Source organism: Mobula birostris, chromosome 2 (genome assembly GCF_030028105.1).
Source record: "Mobula birostris isolate sMobBir1 chromosome 2, sMobBir1.hap1, whole genome shotgun sequence".
NCBI classification, from domain to species: domain Eukaryota; kingdom Metazoa; phylum Chordata; class Chondrichthyes; order Myliobatiformes; family Myliobatidae; genus Mobula; species Mobula birostris.
The window spans coordinates 208408862-208423758 of record NC_092371.1 but is presented as its reverse complement, the minus strand read 5'-3'; the positions used below and the strand labels follow the sequence as shown (position 1 = coordinate 208423758).

General features: G+C 39.0%; 1 protein-coding gene across 4 annotated transcripts in view; it reads left to right on the top strand.

Annotated features, from left to right (window-relative positions):
- Positions 1-14897, top strand: part of mapre3b (microtubule-associated protein, RP/EB family, member 3b) — a 76497-nt gene that overhangs the window by 38789 nt on the left and 22811 nt on the right. For 3 of the 4 annotated variants that reach the window (XM_072251360.1, XM_072251358.1, XM_072251361.1), the window contains exon 4: positions 13118-13319. In XM_072251360.1, the coding sequence (XP_072107461.1) occupies positions 13118-13319 (202 nt within the window). The remainder of the gene's footprint in view (positions 1-13117; positions 13320-14897) is intronic. The other variant, XM_072251359.1, reaches the window with a different exon arrangement.

The following is a 14897-nucleotide window of genomic DNA, read 5'->3' as shown; positions in this document are numbered from 1 at the left end:
ATAATATTTCAAACATTATGTAACTGAATCCACCTTGATATAATGCCATTACAACTTTCCCTGAACCAGGTCCAAGTAAAGATTTAAAGGTGAAAATCCTTTTTCAGAGCTCTATAAGCCGAGAAGTGATTTCTGACAATAATCGTGGCTTTGCAGTTACCTTTAGCACTGTTGTTACTTTGAGTGATTTGCATTGGCACTTAACTGTGGGTGTTGTGCTATTAAGTTGTTTTTAATTGTATTCTGAATATTTCCAGAAAATGACGTTCATTTAAATGGTGTAGCAATTATTGTCCAAGCAGTTGACTTTGACGGTATTAGTTAAATTATACTCATTAATTATCTTTCACTGTTCCAAATGGTGAATTTGTATTATTTTATACCTATTTTATTTATGCATTTTTATACCAAGCATGGAAATTTTAAAATTTGAATTGTAGGTTCTGGTTTTAATCTAGGCATATATGCAAACTGATCTTTCTTATTCAATCCCATGTGCACAGTAAAAGGAAAAGAAACATTCATACATTATTGAGAAAAGGCTTATATTTATTGCTGTAGTTTGTTGTAAAAGTTATTAAAATTGAGGTTTAGATATGTTGAAGGAACATTTGCAATTGTTTTGCTAATAAAGTCATAATAAGTTTATTTAATCAATGGTGTACAAATGAAGAAAGGTAAATTCTAGTCTTGAAAGCTTTTTGGATTTTTTGAGAATTTAAAGGTAAGATCTTGAATTATTGTAGTTTGTTTTAGGTATTAATATTTGTTCTCTTTACAGTTTCTGTATGGTCATCTGATAAAGAGAGTTACATGAATTTTAAGTTAACTTTTCCTGAAGTTGGCCATCAGAAAATGAACTTCACTATCCTGGAGTTCATTCTTTTTTTACATTGAAGCTTGTGCAAAGATAACTATGTTTGCAAGTGTTTTTTATGTGCACATGATGTTGAATATAGAGACAATTAACATTAAAAAAAACTAATGTCTGCACAGTCCTGCATCATTCCATCAAGACATCATACCTCCAGAAAGTATCTTCAATTTCTATGATGTCATACATCCTCCATTATCAGATGAATTGGGTCTGTCATTCAGCAGATGAAATCACAGGAATGCTTTGTGTCCTCCTCAAAGGCTACATGATCTCTCTCACTATTTTGGTTTATCTAACAAGTCAGTCCTTAATCCTTCCTTTTAATTCATTACTGCAGTAGTACCACATTTTTCAGAATGTGAAGAGGAGTGAGGAGCCTCTCTGTGCAAAATGCATGGAGTCTGTCCTGCACTTATTTTCATGGTTACTGGAGCAGTTTAGTTGTTCAGACAAGCAGTTATATAGGTTTATAATTCTCCATGTAGCAAGTTTTCTGTTCATTTCTAAGTGGTCAAAATCTTAGTCTGCGAATTTATACTTGTACACGATCTCAAGCCTTGCACTGGGCTTATTATGGACTGTAAGAAGCAATATGCCTTCCTTTATGCTTTGAAATAATGAACAACCTCAATTACAGTACCTTGAGTACCACCAACAAAATCCCTCCAGTCAGTTGGCTAGATAAGCAAGCCAATGTCACTCTTCTTTTGAGGGCCTACAATCCCAGTATTGAGGCTTTGATCGTGTTAACTGGGCTCTAATAAATAGCAACATTGTCCCCATGCCTGACACCAGCCCACTTGAACAAGCACTATACTCCACATTCCATCACAGGAGATCTTCAGGACAGAAAAAAAATAGTTCAAGGACTCACTGACTCATCCGAATTCTAGTTCTTGACCACTCAAAATGACCATTCAAGAAGGCACCAAGATCTTTATTCCCTGTGAGTGAAAAATGCAGGGATTATTGGCAAGCAAAAAGAAATAACTGCTCATATATCCTATGCCTTCCACTTATTCACCTCATCAGTCTTCACTTGTGGCAGAGTTTGCGGATTCCATAAAATTTTCAGTTAATTCAGAACCCACAGGCTGAAGTGGGAGGAAGTATCATAGACCCCAATAACTGCTTCTGAAGATTTCTTCAATTTTTCCAGATTATCTAAACAGCCTCTTAGAATCTACTCTGTCAGACCCTCTCTTTTCCATTAGTGCAATCATCTCTTACAAACTACAACATGGATTCTTGTTGTATTAACTTTAAGGCAAGGACATCATTCTTCAGATATAGAGACCAAAACTGCTCTCAATAATTCAAGTGAGGTCTTATTTAATCTCACCTTCCTTGTGTGTTTCTCCTCTTTAAATTCCATTGGGGTGAAGGGTCTCGGCCCAAAAAAGTTGACTGTTTATTCCTCTCCATAGATGTTACCTGACCTGCATTCCTCCAGCAGTTTGTGTGCTGCTCTGGATTTCCAGCATCTACAGAATCTTTTGTGTTTACCATTAGCTTTCTTTCAAACAAAAGGTGTAGCCATGGGTACTCACATGGGTCCCAGCTGTGCTTGCCATTTTGTCTGTGTTCCAAGCCTAAACTGGTGTCACTCCCCAACTTGTCCTACGTTACATCAACGACCACATTGGTGCTACTTCCTGAACCCATACAGAGCTCATCGACTTAATCAACTTTGCCTCCAACTTCCACCTTGCTCTCATATTTACCTGGTCCATTTCCGATACCTCCCTCCCCTTTCTCGATCTCTCAGTCTCTATCTCTGGAGCCAGCTTATCTATTGATATCTATTATAAACCCACTGACTCTCAGCTACCTGGACTATACCTCTTCCTCTTCCTACCCTGTTACTTGTAAAAATCCCCTTCTATCAATTCCTCTATCTCTGCCGCATCTGCTCTCAAGATGAGGCTTTCCATTTCTAAACAAAGGAGAGGTCTTCCTTCTTCAAAGAAAGGGGCTTCTCTTCCTTCCCAATCAATATTGCCCTCAACCGCTTCGCTTCCATTTCGCACATGTCTGCTTTCACCCCATTCTCCTGTCACTTTACCAGGGATAGGGTTCCTCTTGTCCTCACCTACCAGCCCACCAGCCTCTGCATCCAGCACATAATTCCTAGTAACTTCTGCCATCTCTAATGGGATCCTACCACCAAGCTTTCCACAGGGATCGCTCCCTACACGACTTCCTTATCCATTCATCCCTCCCCACTGATCTCCCTCCTGGCACTTATCCTTACAAATGGAACAAGTGCTACACCTGCTCCTATACCTCTTCCCTTGCTACCATTCAGGGCCCTTAACATTCCTTCTAGGTGAGGCAAAACTTCACCTGCGAGTCTATTGGGGTCATCTACGGTATCCGCTGCTCCCTGTTTGGCCTCCTGTATATTGGTGAGATCTGACATAGATTGGGATACTGCTTTGCCGAGCACCTACCCTTCATCTGCCAGAAAAAGCGGGATCTCCCAGTGGCCACCTATTTTAATTCCTCTTCCCAAACCCATTCTGACATGTCATGCATGGCTCCTCTACTGTCATGATGAGGCCACACTCAGGTTGGAGAAGCAACACATTATATTCTGTCTGGTGTAGCTAGCCTTCAATCTGATGGCATGAACATCATTTTCTCATACTTTCAGTAATTTCACACACCCCTCCACCATTCCCCGTTCCCTTTTCCTTCTCTTTCTCATCTCTTTACCTGCCCATCACCCCCCTCTGATGCTTCTCCCCTTCTTCTTTCCTCCATGGCCTCTGTCCTCTCCAGGACAGAAGATACCCCTTCTCCAGCCCTGTATCTCTTCCATCAATCAACAACTTTCCAGCTCCTCACTTCACCCCTCCCCCCACCTCCCCGTTTCACCTATCACCTTGTGTTTTTTACTCCTGCCCCCCCCCACCCACCTTTTAACTCTACTCCTCATCTTTTTTTCTCTAGGCTTCATGAAGGGTCTCAGCCCAAAACGTTGCCTATAGATGCTGCCTGACCTGAGTTCCTCCAGCATTTTGTGTATATTGCTCAGATTCCCAGTATCTGTAGATGTTCTTTTACTTGTGCCAACTACTTTTGCATTTTATTTTGTTTTTCAGTTATTCTTCTATTATCAGGATTACTGACTTTTTCCTCTATCTTTCTCAACCCGTAATCACAACCTCATTCATTCTGTTTGTACTTTTAAGTATTAAGTAGTCCAGAATAGTTAATTACTATCCTAGACAACAGCTCTGTAATAATTATCAGGTCAAGCTGACGTGTATGTACTTGTTTCATTGTTGCCACTGTAGTATTGCAAAGGTTCCTTGTTTTCAGATATAATTTTAACCACGTTTTTCCTTTTTATACTGCATATTATGATTAAAATATCTTACTTTCTTGTTTCATTCCACAACTGAATTGCTAATTGGCTCTGCCTTTTTTTATATATGTCTTATTTTCTCTTCACTTGAATCCTTCCATACTCTGGTCTCCTCAAACTTTTTCATGCTGCATCTACAATGTATTACTTGGCTTACAATCACTACTGAATGTTGCTTAATACAATGAATTAACGGAGGTTACTGTATACCTGATATTTAATTTTTTACATAAATTCGCAACTGAAAATTAGTTTATTTTGCTTAACATTACTTTTTTGTTTTTTTTCTGGTTTCAAAAATATACTGAGTACCAAGCAGATGGCAAAATTTAAATACTCAGCTGCATATTCCATTGATTATCGCAAGTATTGAATACACAAAGCAATGCCACTTCATCATGTAGCTGGCTCTGGCTGCTGTGCTTTTCAAATACAAATGACCTACTTGCTTATGGAATGAAATTTGTGCATCAATAAATGGCACATGTCCATTGAAGTGGAAATTGTTGAATACTGTTCAGAATCCTAGCAATTAAAGGTTGTGTTAGTTATCAGTCTCTGAAGAGTCATACAAAATTTTGTATTTATGCTGTGATCTTTCTGCGTTGCAGTTGCATATACTATAGAATATTCCAGAGGATTTTGAAGAGCATAATTCAAATGGCTCTGAAAGCAACTTAGTTTTCAGAATGCAAGATCCTCCAGAAAATTATCTGGATTTATCCTCTTTTGTCTTGTTGAAACTATCTGAAGAAAGAAAATAGTTGTCCAACTTTGTATATTGACCATTCTCTCTTCTTCCTCTCTCTGCATTTGTTTTTGCTGAAGGTATCTGACACATTTTTGGGCAGGCTTGTTTTCATGTATTTATTGTTTTAATTGTTCCAAGTAAGATCCCAGGCACTTTGTCATCCTAGCTGACACTGTTTTCTAAATGCACTTGGAATTAAGATGATTTAGGCATACATTTGCATATTGGCTCTTCTTTCTTCTTCAGATGTAAATGAGCTTCTATGCATAGAACTTTGGAGACACTTGTGATACTTATCACTTTTTCCTCAGCATTTAAGCCATACTCTTGCGATCATCTGACATCTTGCATCATTTGATCTCTTGGTGCTTATTTTTGCATGACAGGGAACTGACATGCTTTGGTGTTGCAGCCACTACTTTGGGGTTCAAGTGCAGACTTCCTCATCCTTCTTTCATTTTTTATTAGAAATATTTTGGATTTTTTCTCTTAAATTCTGTTATCAGAAGTTGATTTCAACATTGAATGTTAACGTAAATGGATTGGATCAGGGGACTATTATGTGAAACAACAACTTGCTCCTTTGAGGTATATTTTCTTGGTGTAAGAATTGCCAAGAAATGCACGGTGGAAGGATAAAAGAGTTTATTTCTCTTTTATAATAAGTTAGCTGTTTTGGCGACTTACTTAAAGGTTTGTTCTACCAAGTCCGTGGCTTCTGAATTGATCATTGCAAAATTAGCTGCTTTTACTTGGGAGTGCCTTGATGCATTTTCAAACACCATTGTTTGGATATATTTGCAAGGGCAAATAACCGCCTTTGCAAGATCAGTTCTGTAAATTGGTATTTAAATCAATTCACAGAATTGCCCATCTCCATTTTTCCAATAATCCCGATATTGTCTTTATCTGGAGAATAAAAATGAGGAAGAAAATATGATGACGCACCTTTGGTATTGATGCTCCCTCACTCTTTACGTATATTTTATCCTCTGAATTAAGAACTTCTGTCTTCCTTCCCTGTTGTCTTCATGCTGAGTTGGAGGTTGATTGTTAATTTTATTTAATTTCTCCTTCGTTATACCACCTCGGTCTACTTTTCAGCCACCTCTGTCAAAAAAAACCTAAGGAGGGATTCGGGATCGATGACTTGTGTACAGTGTGGGAGTGAGGGAGATCACATGGCTGTTGCGAGGAACATTGTTAAAAGGACAGAGTCTTGTGATTTCCCCCCATTGGATGACAGACCTGATTCATCTGCATATGGAGGATAAACTGCACTGAAGTCAGGAAGAAATCCTTATCAAGGTGAGTTATCTTTCTTTGCACAATCCAACAGCAATGGATAACTTGCAGAATTTTGAAAGCTGAAATACGCTGTTTGGTAGTATCAGTCTTTGTTCCTGCAGCATATTCAGAAGTGAATTTTATTTGCTCGATTATGTATACACCAATAACATGCTCACTGGATCATGCGGGTTACTCCTTTTTTCGTGTTTCAATTGAGTGTCTAAGTTTGCAATGGTATTGCGGTTTCATTTGACATAGGCAAGAAAGATCTATTCTAAAAATCTATTTGCCTATTCTTCGGGAATTTACCAGCTATTACTTCTTCTACCCTCTGATATTGTAAGAAGCTATACTTGGATTTGGCAATTAGATTTTTTTTTAGCTTTAGGTTTCACCAGTATAAACATACTCTATCCCATGAATTGTGATAGAAACATGTACTCCACTGTAGAATTGGTCAATTCATGATAATCAAGGTAATTTCTGGCATTAGTCGTGTTGGGTTTATGTAGAGTGTTGCCCTTAACTGATTAGACAGAACACTGACTTGGTGACTGAGCTTGTAAAGCAGAACACAGGAGTAAAAGCACAGTTAAAAGTTCTGACTTTCAACACAATTTTTTGAAAAATGAATAAATGTAGAATTAGAAGTTCATATGTGTAAAGGTAACCACGAGGCTGTTAGATTTAAAAAAATAGCAACTGACTCATTTGCTATGTTTTGAAAGAAACCTGCAGTTCTTTACTAGTATGGTCTTTGTGAATTTATCCCATTGTTGACTTCTAACTTCTTTCTGAAATTATTTACGAAACAATTCAATTTTATGAACTATAGAAAAGAATAAAACCACATAGATGAATCTGTTAACTAGGCAAATTTCTGAATTGCTTGCCATTTTGGTTTGGACCAAAATCCTTCAACACACATTGAGTTCCACAGATTCACTACCCTATGACTAAAGAAATTCCTCCTCAATTCTGTTCTAAATGGACTTCCCTTTATACTGAGTCTGTGCCCTCTGGTCCTAGACTCTCCCACTGTAGGAATAATCCTCTCCACATCTATTCTATCTAGGCATTTAAATATTCAAGAGGTTTCAATGTGATCCTCCCCTTCATTCGTATAAACTCCAGTGAGTATAGGGCTAGAGCTATTAAATGCTTCTCGTATGTTAACCCTTTCATTCCTGGAATTATTTTCGTGAACCTCTTCTGGACCCTCTCCAATACGAGTACATCTTTTCTTAGATACTACTACTACTACGTCGACTCAGGCTTAGGGGGCGGCGTCAGGCACGATGACGGACTCTCCACTTCTCCCTGTCCCTCATCAGTGTGTTCAGTTCATCTACATTAGCCACGCTGCTGTCTTCTAGGAGCGTGTTGACCATACTCTTGGGAGGGTGCCCAGGGTTCATCCTCCCATGCTTGGGCTCCAATATGATGACTAGGCTGGCAGGTAGCTCGGGGTGGCGTAGACAGTGCCCCGCTAGTTGCAGTTTTTTCACCTTGATTTAAGGAGTCCAAAACTGCTCACGACGCTCCAAGTGCAGTCTGACCAATGCCTTATAAAACCTCAGCATTACATTCTTGCCTTCCATACCACTGACTCAACCTGCAAGTTAACCTGTAGAGAACCCTGCGCGAGAACTCCGAAGCCCCTTTGCACCTCTGATTTTTGAATTTTCTCCCCATTTAGAAAATATTGAATTGAATTGACTTTATTTCTTACGTCCTTCACATACATGAGGAGTAAAAATCTTTATGTTATGTCTCTGTCTAAATGTGCAATGTGCAATCATAGTAATTTATAATAAATAGAACAGTCAATGTAACATAGAAATACACGCAAATCAGCATGAGTTAATCAGTCTGATGGCCTGGTGGAAGAAGCTGTCCTGGAGCCTGTTGGTCCTGGCTTTTATGCTGCGGTACCATTTCCCGGATGGTAGCAGCTGGAATAGATTGTGGTTAGGGTGACTCGGGGCCCCCAATGATCCTGTGGGCCCTTTTCTCACACCTGTCTTTGTAATTGTCCTGAATCATGGGAAGTTGACAATTACAGATGCGCTGGGCTGTCCGCACCACTGTCTGCAGAGTCCTGTGATTAAGGGAGGTACAGTTCCCATACCAGGCAGTGACGCAGCCAGTCAGGATGCTCTCAATTGTGCCCCTGTAGAAAGTTCTTAGGACTTGAGGGCCCATGCCAAACTCCCTCAACTGTCTAAGGTGAAAGAGGCACTGTTGTGCCTTTTATACCACACAGCTGGTGTGTACAGACCATGTGAGGTCCTTGGTGATATGGACACCGAGGAACTTAAATCTGTTTACCCTCTCAACCCCAGATACACTGATGTCAATAGGGGTTAGCTTTTCTCCATTCTTGCTGTAACCACAAACGGCTCCTTTGTTTTTGCGACATTGGGGGAGAGCTTGTTTTCTTGACACCACTGTGTCAGAGAGATGACTTCTTCCCTGTAGGCCACCTCGTTATTGTTTGAGATTAGATCAATCAATGTAGTGTCACCGGCAAATTTAATGAGCAGATTAGCAGTGTACGTCTTTATTCCTTCTACCAAAGTGCATGACCATACACTTTCCTACAGTATATTCCATTTGCTACTTTGTTGCTCATTATCCCAATCTTTCTAAGTCCTCCTTCTTCCTCAACATTACCTGCCATTCTACCTATCTTTGTACTGTCCACAAAGCCATTAATTCTGTCGTCCAAATCATGACATGTAACTAAAAAAAGAGGCATTCCCAACACTGAACATTGCGGAACACCACTTGTCACCAGCAGCCAACCAGAAAAGGCCCCCCCTTTATTCCCACTCTTTGCCTTAGGCCAGTCAGCCAGTCTTCTATCAATGACTAGTGTCTTTCCTGTAATACCATATCTTGTTAAGCAGTCTCACATGTGGCACCTTGTCAAAGGCCTTCTGAAAATCCAAGTATACGACCTCCACTTACTCTCCTTACTCTATCCTGCCTATTATTTCCTCAAAGAATTCCAACAGATTTGTTAGGCAAGATTTACCCTTAAGGAAACCATGCTGAATTTGGCCGATTTTATTGTGTACCTCCAAGTACCCTGAAGCTTCATCCTTAGCATTGGACTCCAGTATCTTTACAACCACTGAAGTCAGGCTAACCGGCCTATAATTTCCTTTCTTCCATCTCTATTCCTTCTTGAAGAGTGGAGTGACAGTTGCAATTTTCCAGTCTTCTGTAACCTTTCTTGAATATGGTGATTCTTGAAAAATCTTTATCAATGCCTCCACAATCTCTTCAACTACCTCTTTCAGAACCCTGAGTTATAGTCCACCTGGTCCAGGTGACTTACCTACGCTCAGACCTTTCAGCTTCCCAAGCATCTTCTCTTTATTAATAGCAACTGCACTCGCTTCCGCACCATGACACTCTCGAATTTCTGGTGTACTGCTGGTGTCTTCCGTAATAAAGATTGATGCAAAATACTCGTTAAGTTTGCCTTCCGTTTCTTTGTCCCCCATTACTGTCTCTCCAGCATCAGTTTCCTGCAGTCAAAGTATACACTCTTGCCTCTCTTTTAGTCTTTATATATTTGAAAAAACTTTTGGTACCATCTTCTATATTACTGGCAAGTTTACCTTAAAATTTCATCTTCTCTCTCCTTGTGGCTTTTTGTAAGTTGCCTTCTGTTGGTTTTTAAAAGCTTTCCATTCTTCTAACATCCCACTAATTTATGCCATATTATATGCCTTTTTTGCTTTTATGGTGTCTTTGACTTGTCAGCCCCAGTTGTGTCATCCTCCTTTTAGAGTATTTCTTCATCTTTGGGATGTCGTCTATCTTCTGCCTTCTGAATTGCTCCGAGAGACTCTAGCTGTTGCTTTTCTGCTGTCATCTTTGCTAGTGTTCCCTTCTATTCAACTTTGGCCAGCTCCCCTCTCATGCCTCTGTAATCCCCTTTACTTCAGTGTAATACTGATCCATCTGACTTTAGCTTCTCCCTCTCAAACTGCAGGGTGAATTCTGTCATATTATGATCATTGTCCCTTCGTGGTTCCTGTACCTTAAACTCTCTAATCAAATCCGGGTCATTACACAACACCCAATTTAGAATTGTCTTTTCCCTAGTAGGCTCAACTATAAGCTGTCTTGTGGGCATTCGACAAATTCCAGCTCTTGGGATCCAGCATCAACCTGATTTTCCCAATATGCTTGCATATTGAAATCCCCCATGACTATCATAACATTACCCTTTTTACATGCCTTTTCTATCTCCTTCTATAATTAGTATCCCATATCCTGGCTACTGTTCGGAGGCCTATATATAACTCCCATCAGAGTTTTTTTATCCTTGAAATTTCTTAACTCTATCCACAATTATTATACATCTTCTGATCCAATGTCACTTCTTTTTAAGGATTTTATTTCATTTTTTTACCAACAGAGCCACCCCAGCTCGTCTGCCTGTCCTTTTGATGCAATGTGTAGCCTTGGATATTAAGGTCCCAACTATGATCTTTTTCAGCCACTACTCAGTGATGCCCACAATGTCGTACCTGGCTGCCTAACCCATGTTACACTTCAATTCAGCCCACTGACTGAAATTTTGCCCTAACGTTGCGTGTCCTTCCATACAGTCTCACTATACGCTGTATCTACAGGTATACTAACGACCCATCCTCAGCCCTACACTTTGGTTCTCACCCCTCCTCACCCACCAAATTAGCTCAAACCCTCCCCAACAGCTCTAGCAAACGTGCCCACAAGGATATTTGCCCCCTCCGGTTTAAGTGACACCCATCCTTTTTGTAAAGGTCATACCTTCTCCACAAGAGATTACAATGATCCAGAAGTCTGAAACCCTGTTCCCTGCACCAATTCCTCAGCCAAACCACAACTTCCATCTGCTCACTCTCTCCCTTTAGAATACTGTGAACCTGATCCAAGAAATCTCTGAACCTGGCATCTGGGAGTCAACATACCATTCTGGTGTCTCTTTCACATTCACAGAGTCTCTTGTCTGCTCCTCTAACTATGGAATCCTTGACCTTTCTGCACTTCTCTTCTTCTCCCATCCCCTTCCCTTTTGAGCCACAGAGTTAAACTGCTGTGGCTTTCCTCTGCTATGTCACCTAATACCACCCCCACCCCAACACTATCCAAAGTGGGTATACCTGTTATTTAAGGGGAACAGCCACAGGAGTACTCTGCACTGGTTGTTCCTTTCTCCTTTGTGACAGTCACCCAGTTACCTATGCCCTTTTGTAAGCACGGACATCAGACTTTCACAAAAATGTAGAAATTTGAACTTGCTGCTGAAATTCTGGCAGTATTCCAATTGCATTCTGTTTCTAAGTTTGTCATGGAGCCCATTCTTATCAGCATCCTGCTGTGAGAAAGAAAGGTGAGTCATATTTTTCAAGTAATTGTGTTTTTGTTTATATTTTCAGTGTTGTAGTTGATTTTGTTTATGTTATAAATATTAAAAGTGTTATTGTCCTTTTCATTTTTAACCGTTTTTGGTTGTTTCTGAATGTCAAAAATATTTAGGAGAGCTGAAAAATCTTGAGAGCAAGTTTCTTCAAAGGAGGTCCTTAGACAGGGCTTGTTTTGGTTCACCACCCATGCCTTTGAATCTTGCCAGGCCTTTCCTTCACTCAGTGATTTATCAGAAACATCATGGTCAGCAAATTTACCTTTCCAGATGTATTATGGCTAATAATTGAAGGATCTCCTTATCCTTACTTTCAGGAGTACAAAATGAACAGTGAAGACCAGTAAAGACATTTGGGAAGATTATAGGGGGGAGAAAAAAGGAATCCATGAGGGACACTTTCCATTTTTTCTGTTTGTCAATGTCATTGCAGTTTTCTTGGCAAATAAATTTCAATCCACAAATCTTTTACCACTTCCCTAATCATCTTTGAACAGACTTGTGTAAAACATTATACAGTGTAATTTGAAAATACAGATTAAAAATGCTTAGTGGTCTTTATTCACAAACATAACCAACATTTGTCTGGTTTATAATTCATAGATTTATAACATACGTATTTTTGAAAGCAATATATATTGTTCTTTGCACAGGATTCTTCAAATAACATTTTCCTATTCAGTGTCTTATGTATCTCTCTCTGCTATTGACCTATTTCATTTTCTCTCATTTTGGATCTGAAAAATTAGTTAATGATGCCTCTCTTAGGGCACGGCTTTCTTACATTTTTTCCTATGCTTACAAAAACATGGAAGGGACCATTGGGTCCAAGGCAGCTCCTGCGGTGAGTATCCTGTAGATGGCTCATTTCTTTCCACATCCCAATGATGGGTTGATGGCAACTATCTACTTAGCATAGATAAAGTCAAAAATAATCAAAAGGGAGGTGATGGGTACATCTGAGAGAATAAGTTGTAAAGATGCAGTGAAATTTGGGGGGAAATGGGAATAATGAATTGCCCCCAACATGGACAACTTTGGCATGTGGGTGGGAATGAGAAGTCCTGGAAACAACTCTCATGGTCACAGAGCATGTAAACCTGTCCAGACAGGATCAAACCCATCTCAAGAGCTGTAAAGCAACAACAGTCACTGCTGCAGCACTGTACTGTTTAAATCGTTTAAACCAGGTATTGATAACGAGAATAAAAATAATTAACTTGGCTAAAGTTTGAAATAAGACACTTTCTATGTGAAGTATCAATGGCAATTGTATCTTTTAAGGAGGCAGATACATTGCATTGGTCTATGCCATCAGCATGTATTGTAACATAATTTGAAGGTTAAAAACAAGTAAGATAGGGCCAAAATTAAGTTTATGCTTTTTTCCCCCCACAGATTATTCCAGTCGAAAGATTAGTAAAAGGGAAGTTCCAAGACAATTTTGAATTTGTTCAATGGTTCAAAAAATTCTTCGATGCAAACTATGATGGAAAGGAATATGACCCAGTTTTGGCAAGACAAGGGCAGGATGCAACTCCACCACACAACCCAGGTGAACAAATATTCAACAAACCGAAGAGACCTGTAGGCACTGCAGGTAAATTTATATTGACCTGTTGGGTTGTGGGAATTTCCCCCTTTAAGCATCCACCGATAATAACTCAATGTACTCTTCTTATGTTGAGTTGTATGCAAAGGTTGAGTGCTGAAGATGAATGCAAAATACATTTAATGGACTGAAAAAAATTGGTTATGTAGTTAACAGAATGTGGGACACTTCATGACAGAGTTCAATGCTAAGTTCATTACATAATTGAAAAAGGCATTAAGCTTGGTTAAAGAGGAGGAATATCAGTGCATATGTAAGAAAGCAAAAAAAGTAATGAAACTCAGTGCAAGAAGATCTTAGTATTGATCTTGCTATTGTGGATGAAGAATGAGGTTGATATAAAAGGAGGAAGGGAATAGGTGCCAAAGCCAAATTGGCGGACATGGAAAAGAAGAAAATGATTAACGTTGGACAGGTCAAATTGAGCACTTCTCCTTTGAAATGCTTGGGGCTGGAAGTGTTTCAGATTTTGGAATATTTGCATTCTATATAATGAGCTATGTTGGGGGCTGGGGGTGACCCAAGTCTAAACACAAAATCCATTTACATCACGTATACAGCTTAAACATATACCATGAAGGTTGTTTTGTATAATATTTTTAATAACTTTTATACATGAAGCAATAATATTTACATTAAACCATCAGAAAGGTATGCTTTTATACCTCGGCCACCCAGGAGGACAGTCAGTGGCTGTTTGGAATTGCCATCATTCCCAGCTTTGAATTTATGTACTTTCTGTAAGCAGCCTTTCTTTGTCTTATACTTGTTCATCACACATATGTACTGGTACAGCCATTCAGTATATTAGATTTTCATCAGCGATGTTCTTGGCAAACTCATCAATGAATTTCTGTGCTGCTTAATGATCAGCAGAAGCTTTATCATCAAAAATCTTTGAAAATTTAATGCCGTGCCTTTTCTTAAATTTCTGCAACCAGCCTGTTGAATATTCACAATCACCATCAGTTTTCACTTTGTTATGATAGATCTTTGCTTGTTTCATGATCAGTATACCTTTAAGCAGCATCTGCTCACTCAGACGCTGATGAATCCACTCTTTCGATCACATGAATGAGATCTTTATTTTTTGCTTTTTGCATTTTTCATTTTTAAACCTTTTTATTAATTATTATTGAAAATCGACAACAAAAAATACATTAAAATAATCAAGTCAATACATCAATACATATAATAAGAGTCAAACTATTAACCAAGCTAAACAGTATATTACTAATAATAATTTAAAAAAAAACAAAATGTTAAAGCTTTTCTTTGAACAAAGAAAGAAGGAAAAAAGAACCCCTACTAACTAAAACAAAAAAAAAACCAGCTAACAAAAAAAAACGAGGAAAAAAACCCAATTTGGTGCACAAACCTGGAGCTATACGCCATACAAGCTTCTATTAAAAAAAGACATCAATCCACCAACCAAATCCATTTACCCAGGAATCAGAAGGGGACCATCTTAATTAACTCAAATCAAATGATAGTAGCAGGCAAAAGAGCCCCACCTTTTCTCAAAGTCAAATCGAGGATCAAAAGTTCGACTTCTGATTTTTTCCA